General features: G+C 43.1%; 1 protein-coding gene across 1 annotated transcript in view; it reads left to right on the forward strand.

The window, feature by feature from the left end:
• CCDC148 (coiled-coil domain containing 148) overlaps positions 1-27,656 on the forward strand; it is a 420,305-nt gene that overhangs the window by 89,443 nt on the left and 303,206 nt on the right. Inside the window, exons 2-3 of the mRNA XM_073634118.1 lie at positions 11,496-11,554; positions 26,419-26,540. Of these exons, the coding sequence (XP_073490219.1) occupies positions 11,500-11,554; positions 26,419-26,540 (177 nt within the window). The 5' untranslated portion in view covers positions 11,496-11,499. The remainder of the gene's footprint in view (positions 1-11,495; positions 11,555-26,418; positions 26,541-27,656) is intronic.

Here is a 27,656-nt window from a genome sequence, read left to right on the forward strand (position 1 = left end):
GTATTCTCTCAATAACTCTAGAGGTGTGATATTTTTACCTGAAATACTTACTTCCACAGGCCGTTTGCTGAGGGCCCATTCACACCACAGTGCATATACATTGACGTGCAGTCATGGCATACATTGCAGTACATTTTTTATGCGTGTTGCCTTTTTTTTTTTAACCACTTCAGCCCCGGAGAATTTGGCAGCTCAATGACCAGAGAACTTTTTACAATTTGACACTGCGCTGCTTTGACTGGTAATTGTGTGGTCATGCAATGTTGTACCCAAACAAAATTTGCGTCCTTTTTTTCCCACAAATAGAGCTTTCTTTTGATGGTATTTGATTGCCTCTGAGATTTTTATTTTTTGCGATATAAACGGAAAAAGACCGAAAATTTAGGGGAAAAAAATGATATTTTCTACTTTTTGTAATAAAAAAAATTTAATAAACTCAATTTTAGTCATAAATTTAGGCCAAAATGTATTCAGCCACATGTCTTTGGTAAAAAAAAATGTCAATAAGTGTATATTTTTTGGTTTGCGCAAAAGTTATAGCGTCTACAAACTAGGGTACATTTTCTGGAATTTACTCAGCTTTTAGTTTATGACTGCCTATGTCATTTCTTGAGGTGCTAAAATGGCAGGGCAGTACAAACCCCCCCCCCCCAAATGACCCCATTTTGGAAAGTAGACACCCAAAGGAAATTGCTGAGAGGCATGTTGAGCCCATTGAATATTTTTTATTTTTTTGTCACAAGTGATTGAAAAATGACAAAAAAAATACACAAAGTTGTCACTAAATGATCTATTGCTCGCACATGGCATGGTTATATGTGGAATTACACCCCAAAATACATTCTGCTGCTTCTCCTGAATATGGGGATACCTCATGTGTGAGACTTTTTGGGAGCCTAGCCGCGTACAGGCCCCCGAAAACCAATCACTGCCTTCAGGATTTCTAAGGGTGTACATTTTTGATTTCACTCCTCACTACTGATCACAGTTTTGAAGGCCATAAAATGCCAAGATAGCACAACCCCCCCCCCCCCCCAAATAACCCCATTTTGGAAAGTAGACACCCCAAGCTATTTGATGAGAGGCATATTGAGTCCATGGAATATTTTATATTTTGCCACAACTTGCAAGAAAATTACAGTTTTTATTATTTTTTGCACAAAGTTGTCACTAAATGATCTATTGCTCAAACATGCCATGGGAATATGTGAAATTACACCCCAAAATACATTCTGCTGCTTCTCCTGAGTACATAGATACCACATGTGTGAGACTTTTTTGGGAGCCTAGCCGTCTTCAGGCTTTCTAAGGGCGTAACATGGTGATTTCATTTCCTCACTACCTATAACAGTTTCGGAGGCCATGAAATGACAAGATAGCACAACCCCCCCCCCCCCCAAATTACCCCATTTTGGAAAGAAGACACTTCAAGCTATTTGCTGAGAGGCATGTTAAGTCAATGGAATATTTTATATTTTGCCACAAGTTTCGGGAAAATTACATTTTTTTTTTTATTTACACAACGTTGTCACTAAATGATATATTGTTCAAACATGGCATGGTTATATGTGGAATTACACCCCAAAATACATTCTACTGCGTGAAACTTTTTGGCAGTCTAACCGCGTACATGACCCCGAAATCCAATCACCGCTTGCAAGCTTTCTAAGGGCGTACATTTTTTATTTCACTCCTCACTGCCTATCACAGTTTCAGAGGCCATGAAATGCCAAGTTAGCACAAAACCCCCCCAAATGACCCCATTTGGGAAAGTAGACACCCCAAGCTATCTGCTGAGAGGAATGCTGAGTATTTTGCAGATCTCACTTTTTGTCACAAAGTTTTGAAAATTGAAAAAAAAAAAAAATTTTTTCTTTTCTTTCTTCATTATCAAAAATAAATGAGATCTGCAAAATACTCACCATGCCTCTTAGCAAATACCTTGGGGTGTCTACTTTCCAAAATTGGGTCATTTTGGGGGGTTTGCGGTGATTGTTTTGGGTCCATTTACTGTTAGGGGGGTCTCACACATGGGTTCCCTGTACACATGAGGAAGAATGTCCATTATGGTGTATTTCAACAGAGCCCTGGCATGTGGGTGAGCATTAGATCATTTAGTGACAACTTTGTGCAAAAAGAAAAAAAAATCATTTTCCCGCAACTTGTGGCAAAATATAAAATATTCCATGGACTCAACATGCCTATCAGCAAATAGCTTGGGGTGTCTACTTTCCAAAATGGGGTTATTTGCGGGGGGGGGGGGGGGGGGGGGTTGTGCTATCTTGGCATTTTATGGCCTTCAAAACTGTGATAGGCAGTGAGGAGTAACATCAAAAATTTACACCCTTCGAAATCCTGAAGGCGGTGATTGGTTTTCAGGGTCCTGTACACGGCTAGGCTCTCAAAAAGTCTCACACATGAGGTATCCCCATATTCAGGAGAAGCAGCAGAATGCATTTTGGGGTGTAATTCCCCATATAACCATGCCATGTTTGAACAATATATCATTTAGTGACAACTTTGTGCAAAAAAAAAGTGTCATATTCCTGAAACTTGTGACAAAATATAAAATATTCCGTAGATTCAACATGCCTATCAGCAAATAGCTTGGGGTGTCTACATTTAGAAGCTTATGTCACACATCACCCACTCTTCTAACCACTTGAAGACAAAGCCCTTTCTGACACTTTTTGTTTACATGAAAAAATGTATTTTTTTTGCAAGAAAATTACTTTGAACCCACAAACATTATAATTTTTTTTTTTAAGCAAAGGCCCTACAGATTAAAATGGTGGGTGTTGCAATTTTTTTTTTTCACACAGTATTTGCGCAACGATTTTTCAAACACAGTTTTTAAAACTTTTAAAGCACTAAAACACACTATATTGCCCAAATGTTTGATGAAATAAAAAAAGATGATCTTATGCTTAAACACATGCTTAAAAACTACGCACAAATGTGCAGCAGCGACAAACTACATACATTTTTAAAAGCCTTTAAAAAGCCTTTACAGGTTACCATTTTAGATCTACAGAGGAGGTCTACTGCTAAAATTACTACCCTCGATCTGACCTTCGCGGTGATACCTCACATGCATGGTGCAATTGCTGTTTACATATGACACCAGACTGACGCTTGTGTTTGCCTTTGCGCGTGAGCACGGGGGGGACAGGGGTGTTTTTTATTTATTTATTTATTTTATTATATTTTTAAACTGTTCCTTTCATTTTTTTAAATCATTTTTATTGTTATCTCAGGGAATGTAAATATCCCCTATGATAGCAATAGGTAGTGACAGGCAGGGCCGGTACAAGGCAGGGGCGGAAGGGGCACGTGCCCTGGGCGGTACCATTTGCTATGGGGGGGGGGGGCGCAGCCTGCAGATGAAGTTCTGTCACGGCCGCCACCCGCCAGTGTGTACAATACAACTACTGTCTACAGTGCATTTACAGCACCCAGCGGCACTGTACAAATTGCCGACTTTGTGCGCTCCTGCATCCTCCCTTCCCTCAGCACAATACTCCCCTACGGAGAAGTCCCGTAGTCCCTGCCAGCGCCGTGACGTCACTCACGGCCGGAGGCGAGGTGGGAGGACGCAGAGGAGCGCAGGGAGGCGGGAGCGGTGTCGGCGCGCTGTTACCTCAAGGAGCCGAGCCGAGCTGAGGAGCTGCTGCCTGCCTGGCTGGCTGGCTCTAGTAGCTGCTTCTGGATTCTGGAAGATAGCGAAGGTAGAAGATTGCAGTGCCACTGTGTGCCAGTGTTCTGAGTCTGAACTTGTGTAAGTAAACACTCAAAAACAGATTAATAAATGGCTGGATTGGGGGAGGGGAGGAGGCTGAGGCGAGGTTGCCATCCCTAATGCTCTGCAATGCCCCACAATACTCTGCAATGCCCCAGAATACTGTGCAATACTCTGCAATGCCCCAGAATACTGTGCAATACTCTGCAATGCCCCGCAATACCCCGTAATACTCTGCAATACCCCGCAACACTGTGCAGTACCCCACAATACCCCGCAATACTCTGCAATACCCCGCAATACTCTTCAATACTCTGCAATACCCCACAACACTGTGCAGTACCCCGCAATACCCCGCAATACTCTTCAATACTCTGCAATACCCCACAACACTGTGCAGTACCCCGCAATACCCCGCAATACTCTTCAATACTCTTCAATACTTTCCAAACCCCGCAATACTCTTCAATACCCCGCAGTACTCTGCAATACCCCGCAATACTCTGCAATACCCCGCAATACTCTGCAATACCCCGCAATACCCCACAACACTGTGCAATACTCTGCAATACCCCGCAATACTCTGCAATACCCCGCAATACTCTTCAATACCCTGCAATACTCTGCAATACCCCGCAATACTCTGCAATACCCCACAACACTGTGCAATACTCTGCAATACTCTGCAATACCCCACAATACTGTGCAATACCCAGCCATACTCTGCCATACTCTGCCATACTCTGCCATACCCCGCAATAATCTGCAATACTCCTCCATACTCTGCAATACCCAGCCATACTCTGCAATACTCGGTGATACCCAGCCATGCTCAGTTATACCCAGCCATGCTCAGTTATACCCAGCCATACTCGGCTGTACACGGCCTCTGTATGTGGCCAGGCTGTGGAAGTCTCACACATGTGGTATCGCCGTACTCAGTAGGAGTAGAAGAATCTATTTTAGGGTGTCATTTTTGGTATGTACATGTTATGTGTTAGAAATATTGTATAAATGGACAACTTTGTGTTAAAAAAAAAAAACGTTTTAACCACTTCCCGCCCGCCGGTTGTCATACGACGTCCTTGACTTTGTGCGGGGATATCTGAATTAAAAACGGGGGGGGGGGGGGGGGCGCAGTTTGCCATCTTCGCCCTGGGCACCAAATGGCCTTGTCCCAGCACTGGTGACAGGTACTCTTTTTTTAAAAAAAATTGGGGTTTATTAGACCCTAGATCTCTCCTCTGCCCTCAAAGCGTCTGACCACACCAAGATCGGTGTGATAAAATGCTTTGCCAATTTCCCAATGGCGCTGTTTATATCCGGTGAAACCTAAGTCATGAAATGCTCATAGCTTCCGGTTTCTTAGGCTATAGAGATGATTGGAGCCATTCTGGTCTCTGATCAGCTCTATGGTCAGCTGGCTGAACCACCGGCTGCATTCCCAGGTTCCCTGTTGGGATAGGAGAGCCCGAGAAAACCATGGAAGATGGTGGTGGGGGGGGAACGTTCCCTCCCACTGCTTATTAAAGTAGTCTAGTGGCTAATTAGCCGCTAGGATTGCTTTTATATGTAAGCAGACCGCTGGCTGAAAAGAATGATACCAAGATGATACCTAAACCTGCAGGCATCATTCTGGTATAACCACTCAAAGTCCAGCAACATACCAGTATGTTGCTGGTTATTGTTGGGCATACATTGTAATGTTCTTTTTTTCATGCAGCCTGTGGGCTGAACGAAAAAAAGAGATTCATCGGTGGGTATGCCCACCATTAGAATACCACCCTTCATCCACCCACTTCTAATGATGGGCATACATGCACCATTTTTTTTAACTGTGGTGGTGAAATTACCTCCGACAGTGCTGGAGTCACGGCTTTACGTATGTTCCTGTTGCTGTCAAGATAAATAAACCCGTGCTGCAGCTGAATGGCGTACCTGCTAAGCAAATGATGGTTAACAATAAAACAAAGTAACATTACAGTATAACAGTAAAACATAGAATAAAACATAGAAAAAATAAAACATTGCAATCTGTGCCTAAAAAAATATATGCCGAAGCATGGGGGTAATCCGCCCCTAATGTTAGGAGCAAATTGTTCCTCCACCCCTGCCCCCATGCTTCGACATATATGCTCTTTTTTTTTTTAACTGTGGTGGTGAAATCACCTCCGACAGCGCTGGAGTCACGGCTTTATGTATCGTGGGAGCAAACGCTGTTGCTGTCAAGATAAATAAACCCATGCTGCAGCTAAATGGCGTACCTGCTAAGCAAATGATAGTTAACAATAAAACAAACATTACAGTATAACATACCATACCTGCAAAGCAAATACAATAAAACATAGTAAAAATAGGGAGAACTATAGATATAGAACAATAGTGAGCGAACAGTAGAGCGTGAACATAAGAGAGAGAATAATAGCGAGAGAGGAGAAAAATACAGCCACAACTATTTTTGGATTTTTTATTTTTTATTTTTTTGTGTTTTTGTGTGTGTTTTTTTTCACTTTTATAAAAACTGTAAACTGAACTTTGCAGATTAGAGTTTATCAAAATGTGATGGCCATCACATCTTTCGAGACCCTGTGTTAGTGTGCCTAGGACTGTGTGGTGCTATACCCTACGCTCAAACTCCACTAGTGTGTGGTAGCGTTTGAAACATTCACCAATGCAGAGACCATGTTGGTCAGGACAGGAGGGACAATAAAAGCGGGTGTCACACCAAATCCGCATTTGCTGCAGACACAACATCTTCTTTAGGGGTTTCTTTGGGTAGGGGTACCAGGGAGGACAAAAGGAAAATGCCTCTCATGCAGCCGGCTCACTGCATTTGGATTGGGAAGTTGGGCAAGAGCACCGTCTGGAAACAGAAGGGCTCTGACGATCCCTTCCTGGAATTTAAGGAAGGATCCAGTGCATCCTGAAGCTTTGTATAGCACAAAAGCGTTCAGCAAAGCCAATTGAAATAAATAAACAGACACTTTTTTTGTACCAGCGTCTGGCCTTACGGGCTATTAGGTACGGCGCCAACAACTGGTCGTTGAGGTCCACCCCTCCTATGTTAAGGTTGTATTCGGGGACACAGAGGGGTTTCTCCACAACACCAGTCGCCGTAGGAATTTGGACTGCTGTGTCTACGTGAAGCGAGGACAGACCTAAAACATTCCGTGAATCCCTCCACTTCACTGCTAACAAATTATTACACTTCAAGCAGGCTCTCTCCCCCCTGTCTAAGTCGGGATTCTACAAGCCGTTGGGGGAAGCCCCGGCGATTAGATCGCACGGTGCCACATGTGCCAATTCCATAATCAAAAAGGTGACTAAAAAGTGGCACGCTCGTGTAATAATTGTTCACGTACAAGTGGTACCTCTTTCCGAATAAGGATGACACCAAGTCCCACACTATCTTGCCAGCGCTCCCTATGTAGTCTGGGCAGTTCTCCGGCTCTACGTGACTATCTCTTCCCTCGTAAACCATAAAACTATATGTATAGCCTGTGGCCCTGTCACAGAGCTTATACATCTTGACCCCGTATCTGGCATGCTTGCTGGGAAGATACCGTTTGATAGACAAGCGGCCAGAAAACGTATTTAGGGACTCATCAACGCAGACAACTTGATCGGGAGTAGGCTGCAAAATGTTGGTTCAAGTGGTTTACGAGGGGACGAATTTTGTAGAGCTGATCAAATCCAGTGTCACCCCGAGGACGATAGAGTTCATTGTCGCTGAAGATCTGCTCGTATTGTGTCCTGGTCATGGAGGCAGAGAACACGGGCGTATGGTGAATTGGGTCAGTGGACCAATATGACCACAACTCACTCTTTTTGGTTATGGCCATGAGGAGGGATAGACCCAGAAAGGTCTTAAATTTGGAAACCGTAATTGGTTGAATTGACCAACATACAAATTGCTTTGGTCCACAACATGAATTGACCAACATACAAATTGCTTTGGTCCACAATAGATCTATAGAGATCTTCTGTGAAAAACAGCGAATAATAATCAAGTGATGTAAAATCAACTGTTTCCACCTGAATTCTGGTTTGGCCATTGAATGGGGGAAGAACGGGTGCTGCAGAAGTGGTGGGCTCCCAATTAGGATTGGCAAATGCAGCAGGAAGGGCACTATGGGCTCGACGGGCCTGTGCTTGTCTTCTTCTTGGTGGCAGCGGGAAACTACTCATGCTTGCCACCTCCCCAGCTTGAAATGCACTTATGGGACTCGCCACGTCACCAAGTGTTACTGCAGTGCTGGATGTATGACCAGAATGTACTAGGCTGCTGGTGCTTGCCAGTTCACCAGAAGGAATAGCGGCGCTAGTACTGGCTCTCTGCTCCATACGAGGCACCTGTGGTTCTTGCACCTCAACGACAGCAGAAGAAGATCAGGGTCTGGTACGCCTGACCTTGGTGGGGACCACAACTCCGTCGTCAGAGCTATCTGTCAGGGTGCCGCTGCTGTCTACAGGTTCGTATTCTGAGCCTGAATCTGACAGATGAGTGACTTCCTCTTCACTATCTGTCATGCTCAAACGTGTAGGCCTCTTCACTAGTGTACCTTCGATTTGACATTTTGGTCTCTAAATTTACTGGTACACTAGTGAGACTCACAGGTAAAAAAGCTCCTGACTGTTAGCGACTGATTCAAACGCTACCAAAAAGACTGTTAACGATTGCAGGCATCAGGCCTGACTCTGCGAACGCTGCAGTTATGTGTTTTGTGTTTTGTAAGTGACCGTGATCGATTGATACTGCACTTGGGTGGGCTGGGTGGAGGGCCGAAACGCAGGTGCTAGCAGGTATCTGGGCTGATCCCGCTTATGCCTCGTACACACGGTCGGATTTTCTGACAGAAAATGTTTGATGGGAGCCTTTTGTTGGAAATTCCGACCGTGTGTAGGCTCCATTGGACATTTTCCAGCGAAATTTACGTCACACAAAATTTGAGTTCTGGATCTCAAATTTTCCGACAACAAAATCCTTTGTCGGAAATTCCGATCGTGTGTACACAATTCCGACACACAAAGTTCCACACATGCTTGGAATCAAGCAGCAGAGCCGCACTGCCTATTGAACTTCATTTTTCTTGGCTCCTCGTACGTGTTGTATGTCACCGTGTTCTTGATGTTCGCAATTTCCAACCAACTTTGTGTGACCGTGTGTATGCAAGACAAGTTTGAGCTAACATCCGTCGGAAAAAATCCATGGATTTTGTTGTCGGAATGTCCGATCAATGCAAATCCACTGCGCAGAGCAGGTAAGTATAACACTTTTTTTTTATTTTTAACTAAAAATAAAAAAAAAAAAACAGACTTTAATATCACTCTAAAGCAGGGCTCAAAATTTCATGTCCTGAGCTACTAACCAGACCTTAAGGGTTATACTCGCCACCAGTTGCCCCACCCAACCCCTACCGCCCCTATACACACCCTCATAAATTCTCATGAAATGACACTTAAATGTTTTATGCAGAGTTAAGTTACACAAATAAATATTAACTTTATCACCCATGCCCATCCACGCAGCCTCACCCGTGCCCATCAACGAAGCCTCACCTGTGCAGCCTCAATTGTGTCCATCATTTCAGCCTCACCTGTGTCCATCATTGCAGCCTCATCTGTGCAGCCTCACCTGTGTCCATCATTGCAGCCTCATCTGTGTCTATCATTGCAGCCTCACCCGTGCAGAGGGGGCAGCCGGCTCATCATAGCGGAAGAGAGCCTGGTGGAAGAGGAGAGCCAGCTTGATCACAGAGCGGGGTTCGCCCGCTGTAACAGCTTACATTACAATTGCAGTCCGTGCACCGTCACACACAGCCCTGTTCTCTTGTGACAGACACAATGCCGGTCCAATGCCAGGGCACGTTCTGTCTGTCACAGGTGTGGGGTCAGGAGGACGGGGCTGTGTGTGAGGGCGCACGGACTACAATTGTAATGTAAGCTGTTACAGTGGGCAAAACACGCTCTGTGATCAAGCTGGCTCCCCTCTTCCTCCACGCTCTCTTGCGCTATGATGAGCTGGCCACCCCCTCTAATCCTCCAGACTCTCTTCCTTTGGGTGAACAGCTCCCATTCATCCCTGGCTGTTGGTGGTGCTCGTCCCCCCAGCTCCCAGGCAGCCCAGCTCCTCGCCAGCCCACTTTTTCCACGTGTGTGTGTGTTATCTATCTATCTATCTATCTATCTATCTATCTCTCTCTCTCTCTCTCTCTCTCTCTCTCTCTCTCTCTCTCTCTCTCTCTCTCTCTCTCTCTCTATATCTATATATAGATATACTGTATATATATAACATTATAAAGAGAAGTGGTGGATCTCAGGGGTCTGTCTTGGGGCCAATGTTGTTCAGATTGTTTGTTTATTAATGATATAGAGGTGTGAATCAAGAGCTCAGTTACAGCATTAGTGAATGATACCAAATTATCCTGGGAAATAACTTTGGCACAGGATATAGCATCATTACAGGAAGACCTTGACAAAATGGGGGGTTGGGCAGCTACATGGCAGAAGAGGTTCAGTATTGAGAAATGTAAATTTATGCACTTGGGTACCAAAATGACACACACAATTTACACATTAGCTGGGACCCTCTGGGACAATCGGTAATGGAAAGGGATCTAGGGTGCTTGTATATCATAGCATGCAATGCCAAGTTGTGGTTAATAAAATTAGGAAAATACTGCTATTCATTACAATTGGCATACATTCTAGAAATTATTACCGTAATTCTTCCCTTTTACAAAACACTGGCTCTGCCTCATCTTGAATATGCAGTTCAGTTTTAGTCACCAGTCTTAGGAAAGATGTTGTTGAATTTAAGAGTTCAGCGATGGTCAACACAATATACTGTACAGGGCCATGGGAATTGTTAGAGCTTTATAATCACATACACATAGGTTGAACTTAATAGACTTGTGTCTTTTTTTTCAATTCAATAAACTGAAATGTAAAGTAACTATGTAACTGCAGTAGAGAAAAATCAGATTGCTCTCTGGCAGAGCTTTGCAAATCTCAGGACTGGGTGGACATAATTACAATTCCTTTAGCAGATAAAACTGCTCCTATACTGTATATTTGTATAAACCACACATTTAGTTGTTTGTGTGGAGTTTTGCTTAAGGAAACAAACATCCATACTCACTTATATGCTGCAGCTGTCCGCTACTGGCTCTAAGCCTGAGAACTGAGCAATCACAGGACTGCTGATTGCTCAGTTCTTGGTCTGCTCTGAGCAGAGACTGCCATTCACCGCCCTCTGCTCTGTTTCTCCAGCATTCATTGGAGCACCAGGCTTGAGAGAGGGTGGGAGCAGCTGGCTCAGTCTTTCAGCGGTGAGCTGACAATCCTGAGCCATGTGCTAATCAGGTATTTGGGTGGATTCCAAAATTTTTGTTGGGATCCTTCCAGAGCCTGGAGAAGCTCTGTGATGTCAGTGGGCAGAGGGCTTTAGCCTGCTGTCGGTTGATTATTGGTCACAGGAGATCACAAGTAAATGCACTCCTGTGATTCAGAAGAAAAGTATGTCCAAAAATCTTTGACCACACTTCTCTTTTAAGAAGAGCTTAGAAAGCATGCAAAAAAAAAACATGTGCTACACCTGTAAATAATGTACTATTCATAGCCATAACCTTTCTCACATAGTTGTCGAACAGTTAACTTTTTTGTTTTATTCTTTTAGTTCTGAACATAATAAATAAATTATTTAAAAAAGCACACTGTACATTTTCTTTAATGTAAACTTTTCATTAATTTACAGAAACATGACAGGAAGAGAAATACGAACATTTGTAACAACACACAGAAGCAACGACACAGGTAAAGTGTTATGTCTGTCTTATGGTTATAAATGTACAGGACAGGAAATGACAGGATACACATCTATTGCCCACGGGTGAGTGCAGCACGAACATACATATATGAATGCTGCTATGACATTTTTGTAGTATACATCCGTTCTATGACAGAACTGCCATTGTGAACTCTACTTTTATCTCTTCATGCATATTCTGTTTGCAGAAGGATTGGTATTGTGCAAAGCTAAAACTGACCATACACTATGCTAATTTTGTCTGGGTCATTAGGAAATGCGCTACAATGGTGGCCCTGCCTGACATACTTCTAATGATTAATAAAAGGAGCTGGACTGAAAATGATCCAATCAGATGCAGCCGCTGTTCGGGTATTCTGACAGCTGCTGATGCCAGCTGTCAGAATACATAAGCACAGCAGGAGATTCATCCATTTGCGTGCATATAGAGGATTCTGTTCGATTTTTATTCTTCTTCAGCCTCCAGTTAAAAGAGAAGTGAATCAAACGAATAAAATCTCATGTATTTGAAAATACATTTGTAGCTTTCATAAAAATATCTGTTGATTCTGCTATGAGGGTTTTTACATAGGCACTTCCTGTTATGGGGTCACAACTGTCCCCAGGTGTGCTACTGCGTGTCACCCTGTCACAAGCAACTCCCCGAAAAAAGTTATGGCCCATACACACGATCAGAAAAATCGTACGAAAAAACATCCGCCTAATCTGATCGTTAGAAGGCCGATTACGACAGTTCATCTGAAATTATCCGATGGGACAAACACAAACCTTTTTCTTGTGTGATACCAGATCGTACAATTTTCATTTAATCAGTACAGTTGTCGTTTGAAAAAAAAAACTATACAAATATACTACAATACATCACTTGCAAATATTTATTCTGTCGTACGAGAATTTTCATCACTTTAGGAAACTCTTCATTTTCGATATGAGACTAGCATGCAAAAAAAAACAAAAAAACAGACGAACATTCGTTCGATAATCTCATCATGTGTACCAGACATAACTTTGGTAATACACCAGCACACCTGATAAAACCTGAATACACCAATACACCTGAAAACTCAGGGAAGCATATCCCATACCCACCTAACAACAACTATCCCCGAGCCACCCCAATCAAATCATTCCCTGCATCTATTACCTTTTACCTATTACCTTTTTGTACCACCACCCCCTGTAAGCTAATAATGTAAAGTAAGCTCTACGAGCAGGGCCCTCCTGTCCCTTCTGTATTGAACTGTACTGTAATTGTGCTGTCCCCCCCTCTACATTGTAAAGAGCTGCGTAAACTGTTGGTGCTATATAAATCGTGTATAATATATAAATTGTGTATAGTAATACACGCTGCACAGTCATAGTCCACCATTGCTATTAGGAAGCCATCCCAGAGCCATGAAGTGAATCTGCCACTGAGTGAATGCATGTAGACAGGGGGTGACTGAAAAAAACTGAAAACAAAAAGCAATTGTTTCCATTTCGCAAGTTAAATGGTATCCACTTATAGTTTAATAATTATAGGAATCCACCCAAGTAGACCCAAGAGTTGCCAACATCCCGATATATAGAATCATGTAGAGAAAGTATCCCCCAAATAAATACTATGGGACTTTAAGGGCAACTAGACAGTAACACGATATCAGAAAATAGAAATATATTTATTAGTATAAAAAATGTGGTGCATAAATCACCATGACTAGAATGCATAAAAACAAAGGCAGAACAGAATATGTAAATGCAGTTCCTTTAGTATTGAGCCCAATGCGTTTCAGGACTGATAGAGAGTCCTTTCTTCAGGTGCATTCCATGTAGGGTATTACTGCTATACAATATTCTACAATGAAACACAGTTACAGATTAAAATCAGAATCAGGGATACAGGAATATACAGGAGCATTGTTGAAGCAAAGCCTGGAAGAGACACATACCAATCTAAAATGGGGTCTGCGCTATGGATACCACCTAATCTCGAGCCAGATGTAAAGTAAGGCTCAAGGGTTACAGGAAGGCGCTGGCTAGTATGAGACCCGGCAAAGTCATCGTAGGTTGCAAGTTAGGAGCATCAGGTGAGTTGGAGTAAGTAAACCACTTAACCAAATCGCATGCTTAGATGGTACTGCTGATTTTGTTAGTAGCGTTAGTAGTTGGGTTTGCCGGGCCTCATACTAGCCAACGCCTTCCTGTAACCCTTGAGCCTTACTTTATATCTGGCTCGAGATTAGGTGGTATCCATAGCGCAGACCCCATTTCGGATTGGTATATGTCTCTTCCAGACTTTACTTCAACGATGCTCCTGTATATTCTTATATCCCCGATTCTGATTTTAATCTGTAACTGTGTTTCATTGTAGAATATTGTATAGCAGTAATACCCTACATGGAATGCCCCTGAAGAAAGGACTCTCTATCGGTCCTGAAATGCATCGGCCTCAATACTAAAGGAACTGCATTTACATATTCTGTTCTGCCTTTGTTTTTATGTATTCTAGTCATGTTGATGTATGCACAACATTTTTTATACTAATAAATATATTTCTATTTTCTAATATTGTTTTTCTGTCTAGTTGCCCTTAAAGTCCCATAGTATTCTTTTGGGGGATACTTTCTCTACATGATTCACCTATAGTTTAGGTCTATATTAAACTAAATCTAATGCCCAAACTTTTTTCTTTAGTCTTGGATAGAGCAGAAAGTAATTTCCAAACTTTTTTTGCACACATTACTGAGCACAACTGAAGTGGGGAGAGTGTACTGTGCATCTGCGCAGTTTGAAAGGCCGAGAACGACCGCTAGGGGGCGCAATATTGTAATGTTCAACTCATCCTGCAAACAGCAGGATGAAGGGAAATGAGGGGTCAATGTTTTTTGTGGGGACGCCCCTCAACCGCTACATCTGTAATGGCACCATTTACAACAGGTGGACCTCTGGTTTGTAGCATTGTGAGGATATAGAACTGCATAAGGAGATTTTTGGAAAAATACTCCTGAAGGAGAACTTACACTTTGAGCAGAAATTTGAGATTTTGATCATTTTTTTTTTTGATCAATGAGATTTTGATCATTTTTCATTTGCTTTTGTTGCTGCATTTACTTTGCATTTCAGTAAATGCATTGTGTCACATTTTACTATAGCTGAGCCATGTTTTTCCTGGTATAAGTCATTGTCAATGCAAAGAAAAGCAGTTCAAAAGCAGGTTAAAATCAAATTGAAGCATCACAATAGTATGTCTTATATACATATAGTTTGCGTAATATATGCAAGCACTTTTCCTGCACATGCACTTAGGAGGGGAAGGGGCTATACATAGAGTCAAAATTACGCTACAGTGTTGAAGACTTTGAATCAGCCACTACTATGTGCTGTGGTGTGCTGAATCTGAAAAAAAAATGCACGTTGTTTTGTTTTTTTTTTTTGTTTTTTTTTTTTAGTTCTAGTGTGTTGGCAGCCCATTCAAATGAAAAGCAACCAGAATGAAAAAGATGGGAAGAGGACCTTAGGTGTCCCCTAGGACCATTTTCTTGGTGCTATCCTCAACAACCATACAAGGTTCTCTCCCACCTATATAGTACAAATAAGTGTACTTTAAATATTTTGGTATGTTATCTTCCCTATAAGAGATCTACCTTTAAGGGTCTATACACACAAGACTTTAAAAAATTCTGCTTCTACAGGAGTTTTGCATTTTGCCTGTAGATTCAGCTCAATGTTATCCTATGTGTCCATGCACATTGGGATGTTTAGAGGCAAGAAATAAACCCTTTCTGGATTGCGTTTTTGAGAGGAGTTTTCCCAGCAGATAAAAATGCACCTAAACACACCTAAACGCTTGTACAAAAACACTTTGTACAAGTGTTTTTTCTGCCAATGGAACTGGCATTTTATTAAGCATAGAGCCTAATGCCATGTACACACGAGCGGACTTTTCGACAGACTGAACTCCAAAGGACTTTGTGATGGATTTCCATCGGAGTTCCAACGAAACGGACTTGCCTACACACGATCACACCAAAGTCCGACTGATTCGAGCGTGATGACGTACGACCAGACTAGAATAAGGAAGTTCATAGCCAGTAGCCAATAGCTGCCCTTGCATCCTTTTTGGTCCGTCGGACTAGCATACAGACAAACGGATTTTTCTATAGGACTCAAGTCCGTTGGAAAGATTTGAAACATGTTCTATTTCTAAAGTCCGTCAGATTTTTTCGACAGAAAAGGTCTGATGAAGCCCAAACACGATCGAATTGTCTGATGGATTCGTTCCGTCAGACCTTTGCTGTTGAAAAGTCCGGTCGTGTGTACATGGCATAAGGCCTCATGTACACTGCTGCTGGTAAACGGATGTTTAGGAGCAGTTAGGCATTTTTTTTCAGCTGCTCCTGAACTTTCCTCTATGTTATCTTATCAGTACATGTACATAGGGTCGTTTATAGATGTTTATAGGCAGTTGAGTTTAGAAGCCTTTTTTGGAATGCAAACAAATGGGTTCAGACAGAGATGTTCAAAGGCATTTGAAACCCCAAATGCCTGTAACAGCTTGTAAACGCTGTTAAACGTGGTAACTCTTGTTAAGCAGCGTTTCGTTTACAGACGCAAATTTTTTATTTTTTTTTACAAACTCTTCTTGACGCAAACGCGGCTAAATGTGGCATGTAAACGCGGCTAAACGGACATTTTTAGACACCGGTTTCTAGCTGTCAAGTTAAATCGTTCAGGGGAGGTTAAACAACGTCCCATGTACATGAAGCCTAACTGTATTGAGTACAGAAGAGAACAGTTAACATGATTGGCTAGACATCTGCCCAGTGTTTGTAATGTAAGAATCTGCTGCTGATTTTTATGATACTTGCTTGATGAACTGAATCACACATGAAAGCTTAAAGTGACACCAAATAATAACCTTATTCTCAAAAAATAATCCATGCACGTCCACTACTTAACAGCCCTGCAATCTATCTTCATGAAAGTGTATCTTACTGTGTTTTTCTACCTTCTTGTATAATTTTCCATGAGCTTCATAACCGCTCTTTTTCCCCTATCATTTCTCTCTCTTTTTTCCCTATCACTTATCGTACACACTATATATCTCATAATTCATAGTCCATTTTGGGAGCGAGCAAGACCAGGTGGCTACAATCCTACATACAGTGGGACCTTAAATAATGAATGTATCCATCCTCTAACGGGTAGTTTGATCACAGCAGCAAAAAAAGGGAGATTTGGAAGAAGCTGAGATGATTAGATGGTACTTTTTTGTGTTAAGAATACATATGTAGCGCTGGTAAATTTTCATCTACCACTTATAGGTAAACTTAGTGAGTTATCTGTTTTATACATAGTCAGATTTAGCCTCTGTTCTAGTTTGGCTGTGTTGCATGTAGTTTCACATTGTGCCTGTGGGTGTCGTTGTCGCCATGGGTCGGTGTTGGAAAGGCAACGCACTGAAGCGTATGGGTGCTCTTCTGTCCCGGAGATAGCGCGGTGGAGGTGGTCCTCCGAGTTGCATTCTGGGAGAGGGTATTTATGGGGCAGACGCCATGTTTTAGGGTCTTTTGTTCCACCTGCTGGCCCTCCTGGCCGACAGGTATGTGTTAGGAGTACTACCGCGTGGTCCTCCGACCGGGAGGACCACGTTGCTGCAGCGTGTGGGTGGGCCCAGAAGCCTGTCCGGGGCCTACCACAGCGGCAAGGGAATGGTCCTGTGCTGTCTGTACTACAGGAAGAAGCTGGACAACTGAGCAGATCCCAGGGGAGGACCCGCCATGGAAGGATCATGCAGAGTGCTGGTCTGGAGAGGGGCCTGGTGACTCATTTGGAGGACGCATCCTAAGGTTAACCTATCGCCGGGTCGGCTTAAAGGTTCTAGTGCTGTGTTTGCTATCCATTGTGAACCATTACATCCTGTGGCAGAGGATCGTAGTCTGTGGCAGAGACTTTTGTTCGTGCTGCGTGCCGGTTGCTAGGTTAGTGAGAGAAACCTATCCGGGCGGGCAAAGTTTCATCTCTAAAAGGAGAGTACATTCATCTACAAGATTCCAATTCATAATTCTGCATCAAGAAAAGGTATTTAAACTTCCCTGCAACTCTTCTTCTACCTCTTTCCTGCTACTCCCTTAAGTTACTCTTTATTAAAGCATTGGAAAAGATACTCAAGCGTCTGGTGTCTACAGTGTCTGGTACTAAACTCAACGGGACCCTAGACCCGGTTCTGGTGAAATTGAGGTAACAAAGGTGACGGTAACAGCCCGCTTTAAACCAGCAGCTCCACCATGAGTTAGTGCTACACATACTTAATTTTTTTTTTTTTTTAAATCAGAGTATAGTATGAATATGTGGCCAGGCTATGGTCATTCAAGTATTTAAAAGGTTGTCACACACTGTTGCTGGTATGTTGGCCTATTCCTCCATGCAGACCTCCTCTAGAGCAGTGATGTTTTAGGGCTGTCGCTGGGCAACACAGAATTTCAACTCCCTCCCAAAGGTTTTCTATGGGGTTGAGATGTGGAGACTGACTAGGCCACTCCAGGACCTTGAAATGCTTCTTACGAAGCCACTCCTTCATTGCCCGGGTGGTGTGTTTGGGATCATTGTCATGCTGAAAGACCCAGCCACGTTTCATCTTCAGTGCCCTTGCTGATTGGAGGAGGTTTGCACTCAACATCTCAAGATACATGGCCCCATTCATTATTTCATGTACACGGATCAGTTGTTCTGTTCCCTTTGCAGAGAAACAGCCCCAAAGCATGATGTTGCCACCCCCATGCTTCACAGTAGGTATGGTGTTCTTTGGTTGCAACTCAGCATTCTCTCTCCTCCAAACACGACGAGTTGTGTTTCTACCAAACAGTTCTACTTTGGTTTCATCTGACCATATGACATTCTTCCAATCCTCTTCTGGATCATCTAAATGCTCTCTAGCAAACCACAGACGGGCCCGGACATGTACTGGCTTAAGCAGGGGGCACACATCTGGCACTGCAGGATCTGAGTCCCCTGTGTTACTGATGGTAGCCTTTGTTACGTTGGTCCCAGCTCTCTGCAGGTCATTCACTAGGTCCCCTCGTGTGGTTCTGGGATTTTTGCTCCCCGTTCTTGTGATCATTTTGACCCCACGGGGTGAGATCTTGCGTGGAGTCCCAGATCGAGGGAGATTATCAGGGGTGCTATTTTTCCACTTGCCTCAGAATCAACAAGATATAGTTTTATTCCTAAGTTTCTAAGGACTGTTTTACTCACCACCCTTTCTTTCTTTGGGAGAGATAACTGTAAATAATAAAACTCTAAACAGATAAACTTTGATTTACAGCTCTATTTTTCTGAAAATAAGTAGCTTCTTTATTACATTATTAAATGTATACCTTGGAACTTTAGTTGTCATGTTGTATGGAATACAAAACAATGTCAGTATAAAAGTTTTAGTGTTGGAGGTTTGGTAAAAGTGGATTTGAATGCCATTGACTGACTGTTGCAGCTCACTGAAGAGCATCTCCCGTAGGATTTCACAATGATCAAAATTTGTAACAAGTATATAAAAATGAAATAGCTTTTTTCTCTAAATGCAGTCCATACCCTTGCCCAGTATCCACAAATAGCGATTTGGTATTGCATTTCTCATTACATGAAAGGTGCAGAATCCAAGCCTGTAATAATATGATTACACTGATTTCTGGCTCCGTTATCTAAATTGACACGTAGATGTGAAATGGCAATCAAATATGTGTTCATGATACATCTAATAAACATTTTTTAATGATTTCCTAAACTAGCATGCTCATGCTGGGAAACTGTTGAAGTCTTTATGGGAAACCAACAGTGATTGGCTGGAAAATTTTATTTCACCATACTGATATTTTCTATGTCGGTCAGATTTTGTGCTTGGATTTGGACATCCTCATAAACATAGATGTTATTAACCTATTTTGCCAAAATTAGACACATTGGGTAATGCACCTGAAGGCAGAAGGTTTTTTTTATCTTAATGCATTCTATGCATTAAGATAAAAAACCTTCTGTGTGTAGCAGCCTCCCCAGCCCCCCTAATTACTTTCCTGAGCCCCTTCTCTCTCCAGTGATGTCCATGAATGTCTATACTGTCCGGGACACTCCTCCTGATTGGCTGAGACACAGCAGCTGCGCCATTGGCTCCCGTGACTGTCAAACAAAGGCAGTCAGCCAATCAGGGGAGAATGGGAGCGGGCCAGGTCAGGGCTCCATGTCTGAATTGATACACAGAGCTCTGACTCAGCTCAGGTGCCCCCATAGAAAGCTGCTGGCTGAAGGGGCACTCGATAGGAGGGAGGGGCCAGGAGCAGCGAAGAGGGACCCAAGAAGAGGACGATTCGGGCTGCTCTGTGCAAAACCAACTGCACCAAGGAGGTAGGTATAACATGTTTGTTATTTAAATAACAACAAAAAAACAAAACAAAACTTTTACAAACTGTAATGGCTTACCTTGGTTGGAGTCCATAGTGCAGAGATGTATGCTCACCCTTGCAAATACACACAGCCCATGGTAACTAGGTAAAAGGCTACCTGGGCTGTGAATCTGAGCACGGGGGCTTGACAGGGAATTTATCAAAGGATTGTCAAGGTGAAGCCGTAGTCAGGGATTCCAGAAGTCAGAGTTAACAATGAACAGAGCCAGGGTCAGAAGCTGGGGTCAGTCTTGGAACACTGAAACTTGAAAATAAGAACACAGGAAACCAGGAACCTTTGGCAATACAAGAGACAATGAACTGACACAGCCCTCAGGGTGAGGCAGTGTTTTATATCCAGCTGATTTTATAAACTGCCTCAGCTCAACCAGGAGTGACAGGTGCTAATTGCAAAGCAAGATCCAGAGTATAGCCATCAGTGCTGCATACAGGACAAGGCATAGCTGGAAACCAGACTGAATAATGAACTGAAGTGTGGCTCAGAGGCAATACAGCAGGAGCAGTACACAGAAAGTCATGGGTTCAATACCTCCTTGAGCCACTTGGGGCATGACCACGCCTGGCCGTTTGCATGGCACGGTAGGAACCGTGACACAATCGCATTAAAGTAGATCTAAACCCTAGCTGGTTGACATTCATTTGCATAAACAATTACCTTCTTTTCAACTGCTCTTTTTTTTTTTCATCCTATTGAGCATCTTAGTGCTATTGCTCTTCTCCAGCCTATTTCAGCCACTTCCTGTCTACATGTAGTCAATCCAGCATCGGCAGCCAATCATTGTTCTGGACAGCCTTTCTGATAATGGCAATGGTGGACTTAAAGCGGGAGTAAACCAATGCAAAAAAAAAAAAGAAGAAATGGGCCCCAGGCAGTTTATGTCATATGCTTATATGCACCACATACGAGCACATTATGACAGACTTACCTGTAAATGAAGCCCACCAGCGGTGCACTGTCATGTCTGTTGATCAGCGTCTGCAGCCGCTGATCAACAAAAGTTTTCCAGTGAGTCCGTTTGACAGAAGTTGATCTAATGATCATCATGAAAAGGGAGGGCCAGACACAGATTGAAATTCAGCCAGTCAGCCGGGTAATGTTGACCATGCCCCCTAAAACGTCACAGTCCCAGCATGCCCAGGGACTGTGACATCATAAGGGGGCGGGGTCTCCGCCTATATAAGTCACAACGGAGCGCTCAGAGAGCAGTCCAGCCGGAGAGAGCGTCGTGTCAACATCTGCAAAAGAGAAGAGGGAAGAAGACAAGAAGCCCAGAAGCCCAGAAGTCTGGACCTCCGCTGGCAAAAGAGCGGCCTGAAGACAGCGGAGGAGCCGGTAGAAGAACTGGAACACCGGGAGAAGAGGCCGGAGAGAGCAGAGAAGAACCAACCGGACGCCGGGAGAAGAGGAACCGGAGGGACCCCTGAAGCCGGAAGAAGACTCCCCCGGAGCTGTTTAATAAATTATTTTAAAAACCTGTGTAGTGTGTTTTATTATTGACGCTTTTTCCCTAGGTGAATGGGTAAGGGTACCATGTACCCCATACTCATTCACATAGGGTGGGGGGCCGGGAATTGGGGGCCCTCTTATTATAGGGGTCTCCCGTATTCCGATAAGCCCCCCGCCCGCAGACCCCCGACAACCAACAGCCAGGGTTGTCAGGAAGAGGCCCTTGTCCTCATCAACATGGGGGCAAGGTGCTTTGGGGTGGGGGGGCCCCGCAGAGTGCCCCCTACCCCAAAGCACCCACCCCCCATGTTGAGGGCATGTGGCCTGGTACGGTTCGGGGGGGGGGCGCTCGCTCATCCCCACCCCCTTTCCTGACCGGCCAGGCTGCGTGCTCGGATCGGGGTCTGGTATGGATTTTAGGGGGGACCCCACTCCGTTTTTTCGGCGTAGGGGTTTCCCTTTATAATCCATACCAGACCTAAGGGCCTAGTATGGCCCGCGCTCGCCGCAATAGGTCCGTTGGACCAGCATACAGACGAGCAGGCTTTCCGTCGGACCAGCACACAGACGAGCGGACTTTCCGCCAGAAACTGAGTCCGACGGAAAGATTTAAAACCCCTTTCAAATCTAGGTCCGGCGGGCTTTTGGGAAAAAGTCCGCCGGAGCCTACACACGGTCGGATTGTCGGGCAGACTCTGGTCCGCCGGACCAAGTATGCCAGAAAGTCCGCTCGTGTGTACGCGGCATAAGATTGCCCTGTATTTGGCTTCATCCATCTTCTCATCAACTCTGACCAGCTTCCCTGTCCCTGCTGAAGAAAAGCATCCACACAACATGACGTTGTCACCACCATGTTTCACGGTGGGGATGGTGTGTTCAGGGTTATGTGCACTGTTAGTTTTCTGCCACACATAGCGTATTTCTTTTAGGCCAAAAAATTCAATTTTGGTCTTATCCAACCAGAGCACCTTCTTCCACATATTTGCTGTGTCCCAAACATGGCTTCTCGCAAACTGCAAACGGCACTTCTTATGGCTTTCTTTCAACAATGGCTTTCTTCTTGCCACTCTTCCATAAAGGCCAGATTGGTGGAGTGCACGACTAATAGTTGTCCTGTGGACAGATTCTCCCACCTGAGCTGTGGATCTCTGCAGCTCCTCCAGAGTACCATGGACCTCTTGGGTTCTTCTCTGAATGCTCGCCTTACCCGGCCTGTCAGTTTAGGTGGACGGCCATGTCTTGGTAGGTTTGCGTTTGTGTCTTACTCTTTCCATTTTCGGATGATGGATTGAAGAGTGCCCCATGAGATGTTCAAAGCTTGGGATATTTTTTTTATAACCTAACCCTGCTTTAAACTTCTCTGCATTTACCCCTGACCTGTCTGGTGTGTTCCTTGGCCTTCATGATGCTGTTTGTTCACTAAAGATCTCTAAGAAACCTCTGAGGGCTTCACAGAACATCTGTATTTATACTGAGATTATATTACATACAGGTGGACTCTATTTACTAATTAGGTGACTCCTGAAGGCAATTGGTTCCATTTTAGTTAGGGGTATCAGAATAAAGGGGGCTGAATACAAATGCACGCCACACTTTTCAGATATATATTTTGTAAAAAATTTGGAAAACTATTTATCATTTTCCCTCCACTTCACAATTATGTGCCACTTTGTGTTTGTCTATCACATAAAATCCCAATAACATACATTTATATTTTTGGTTGTAACATGACAAAATGTGGAAAATTTCAAGGGGTATGAATTATTTTTCAAGGCACTGTATATCTTTCGTTACCTCCCTTTCTGGCGTGTTCAGTGCTGGAAAATGAAGCAAGTACGGATATGGAAGAGTATTGCCCTGTGTAATCTACAACTCCCAACGCCTTGTAGCTGACACAGGATTTTCATTTTGTTCACAGCGGCTTAACAGAGTGGCAGGGGAGTGAAATAGAGGAAAGCATATACTGTATATATACAGGGCAAAGCAACAGGCTCATATAAAGTACAGGTTAACTCTAATGCCGCGTACACAAAAGCGGATTTTCCGTCGGAAGAAACTTGGATGGTTTTTCCGACGGAATTTCGCTCAAGCTTGCCTTGCATACACACGGTCACACAAACGTTCTCTGAACTTTCGAACGCCAAGAACGCGGTGACGTACAACGATACGACGAGCCGAGAAAATGAAGTTCAATGCTTCCGAGCATGCGTCGAATTGTTTCCGAGCATACGTATGAATTTTGCGCGTCGGAATTGGTACAGACAATCGCATTTTCGGATAGAAACTATTTCCGATCGAAAAATTGAGAACCTGCTCTCAATCTTTTGCTGACGGGAATTCCGCCAGCAAAAGTCCGATGGAGCATACACACGGTTGCATTTTCCGACCAAAAGCTCTCATCGGTCTTTTGCTGGCCGAATTTCCAATCGTGTGTACGCAGCATAAGGGTTTTATGTAGATGGACATTTGTGTTTTTTTTTTTTTTTTTTTTACATATATTTGTACAGTATTTATGGAATGCATTGTTAGTTTGGAGTGTACAAAGCATTGTTCACTTGGATGATTGTTACTTTTGCCATGGCTTGCCTTATAGTCCTCTGTTGAAAGTGAAAGGGAACATTATGTGAATGTATGGTAAATGGATCTGAAACACATCTCAAATGTAATTTTTCTGTGAAAAACCTGAAAGCCTCCTGCGTTTGACATGCTTTTAACACTTCTCAGAAGGGAATGTAGAGTATTTTCACACCATCTTCTAAGCTCTTGTGATGTTAGTGGGGAATTTCAGGCAAATATAAAAACACCAATTAAACCAGGTATGTACAGTGGGGAAAATAATTATTTGATCCCCTGCAGATTTTGTAAGTTTGCCCACTTACAATGAAATGAATGGTCTATAAGTTTTATCAAAGGTGTATTTTATATGATGAGACAGAATATCAACAAAAAATCCCCAAAAAACACATGATACAATTGTTATAAATTGAGTTGCAGTTCAGTGAGTAAAATAAGTATTTGATCCCCAAGCAAAACATGACTTAGTACTTGGTGGAGAAACCCTTGTTGGCAAGCACAGAGATAAGATTTTTCTTGTAGTTGGTGACCAGGTTTGCTCACATCTCAGGAGGGATTTTTATTCACTTTTCTTTACAGATCTTCTCTAAATCCTTAAGGTTTCTTGTCTGTCGCTTGGCAACTTGAAGTTTCAGCTCCCTCCATTAATTGTCTATATGATTAAGTTCTGGAGACTGCCTAAGCCACTCCATGACCTTAATGTGCTTCTTCTTGTGCCACTCCTTTGTTGCTTTTGCAGTATGTTATGGGTCGTTGTCATGCAGGAAGACCCATCTACAACCCATCTTCAGTGTTCTGGCTGAGAGAAGAAGGTTCTTAACCAAGATTTTACAATACATGGCCTGTCCACTGGTCCTGCACCTTTAGTAGAGAGACAGCCCCAAAGCATAATGTTTCCACCTCTATGCTTGACTGTAGGGAAGGTGTTCTTAGGGTCATAGTCAGCATTTTTCTTCCTCTAAACACAGCAAGTCGAGTTAATGCCTAAGAGCTCAATTTTGGTCTCCTCTGACCACAGCACTTTCTCCCAATCCTTCTCTGAATCATTTAGATGTTTATTGGCAAACTTCAGATGGCCCTGTACATGTGCCTTCTTGAGGAGGGGTACCTTGTGGGGGCTGCAGGATTTCAGTCCAAGGGGGCATATTGTGTTACCAATGGTTTATTTGGTGACTGTGGTCCCAACTGCTTTGAGATCATTCACAAGCTCCTCCCGTGTGGTTCTGGGCTGATCCCTCACTTTTCTCATGACCATCCTTATCCATGAGGCAAAATCTTGCACGGAGCTCCAAACCAAGGGCAATTGATGGTTATTTTGTATTTCTTCAATTTGCGAATAATCACTCCAATAGTTGTCTCCTCACCAAGCTACTTGCTGATGGTCTTGTAGCCCATATCAGCCTTGTGCAGGTCTACCCATGATGGTGAGGTTTGAATGGAAGAAAGAGATTCTGTGGACAGGTGTCTTTTATAAACATAACAAGTTGTCGTTAGGAGCACCTTCTTAAATTGACAGGACTAATCTGTGTACCACATGAGCACATACTGTAGCCAGTCTGTAGAAGCTAGAATTATTGTTGGTTGGTAGGGGATTGAATACTTATTTTACTCACTGAACTGCAACTCAATTTATAATATTTGTATCGTGTGTTTTTTCTGAATTTTTGGTTGATATTCTGTCTCTATCATTAAAAATACACCTATGATAACAATTATAGACTCTTCATGTCTTTTTAAGCAGGCAAACTTCAAACAAAATCTGCAGGGGATCAAATAATATTCGCCACTGTATTTGCTCATTATAAGTATTTAAATACAGCTAGCATAAAGTTGAAACAGTTTTCCTCTGTGTTCCCCCTTATGTTGGTGGTCAGTGGAAGCCATGTTTATATACCCAAGAGGCACTGCAGAGGTCCCTTGCCATGACCTTCCTGTTCCTAGGTCTCTGAAGAACAACATCGGGTAGAACTATGCAGCCATTATCGGGCTTAAAATCCTTCCACTAGTCATTACCTGTCTAAAACAGAGTGAAATCAGGTTAGGAGTGACTTGCTCTGTTCGGTCTCGCTTAACTTGGGCATCGGGCAGGAGACCCAGGGATTTTAACCTGATGCTGATGTCTAACAAAGGCTCTGATGCTGGTCCATTCTGACCCATAGCCAAACCTCCTAAACTAACCTAACGCTAGCCTAGATTTGCCTGAATTCCTTCTGAAACATATTTACATTATATGGCCCTTATGAATGTTCATATATGGATCTGTCATTGCTTGAAAAACAGCAGTACCCATATTCTGATTGTGAAAGCTCATGGTCTGAATTTTTTTTTTGTTGAAAGTCTTTGCCTCTAGGTCCACTTATGAGAAGGTTATTCTTATTGATTATTCTTTCTTATCTAGGGAATCTAGCTATTCGTATGAAGAATGGGATCAGCTGTTCAAAATACAAGCCTGTTGACTATCAACAACTCCGTGCAGAAGCTGAAGCCAAAAAATTAGCATCTGCAGGCATTCAGTTAAAGGTAAGCATTTTTTTTTTTTTTCTTTTTTCTTAACCATAAAAATGAATGCGAACATTTCTAAACTAAATTCTGGCAAGTGTCAAAGGGTTTATATTGATGCTTTCCTCTTGACAAAATGATGATATAAATGTTTTTCTAGAAAGCTATTTCTGACCAAAGTCCAGGTTGTGTGACCTCCTACATGCCATCATCATTACATTGTGTGAAACATATTGTTTGTATGTTGTGGAACACTATTCTCTTCTCAAATGTCTTAGTGTCAGTATGACAGTCTATAGTGTCACAGTTGGACAGCCCAGGTGGACATCATTCTTGCTTAGATTAGAATTGAGGAAGTGAGAGCAGGTACCTGTCAAAAAAGGTAGCCGTTCTCTGAAAAAAAAATAAAATAAAAATAATAACACTTCAAATGTGTTGGGGAGGGTGATGATCAGTACTTTCTCTTGGCATGAAGGTCAGTTTTAACTGCAGATATTATATTTGGGTATGCAACGGTCATTTAGCAAAGATCCCAAATGCATTGCTTGTTCTAAACTAGACCAAGGGGTCCCCAAACTTTTGACACAAAGGGCCAGTACATTGTTCAGCAGAGTCTTTGGGGGCTGAACTATAGCCAGCTAGGAGTAAAAAGTGCACCTGCATCAGAGGTCATTGGGAGTAATATGTTTCCTTGCATCAGTGGGAGTAAAAAATGCAGCTGCATCAGTGGTCAACAGGGGTAATAAATGTCCCTGTGTCAGTGGTCAATAGGAGTAGGGATGGGCCGAACACCCCCCTGTTCGGTTCGCAGCAGAACTCCCGAACAGGGGAAATGTTCTAACCCGAATGGCGAACCCATTGAACTCTATGGGAGCCGAACAGGAAAAATAAAAAGTGCCCATTTTGATGGCTTATGTAGCGGGCACCTACTTTTAAGTAGGTGACCTTTCTTGTTAACTTTCTATTCCAGGTAAATTTAGACAGGCTGATGCTATTGCAGCAGGCCTGTTTTGTTGATTTCCATATTTGAGTTTCCCCTCCAGGGAGCCAACGGAGCTTTACCTTAGCGAGAAGGGTGGAGATCCGGTCCTCATGGAGGAACAGACGACATCTTGCCGCGTGTAGTCATGGATGTCG

This window comes from Aquarana catesbeiana, linkage group LG06 (genome assembly GCF_042186555.1).
Source record: "Aquarana catesbeiana isolate 2022-GZ linkage group LG06, ASM4218655v1, whole genome shotgun sequence".
Lineage (NCBI taxonomy): Eukaryota > Metazoa > Chordata > Amphibia > Anura > Ranidae > Aquarana > Aquarana catesbeiana.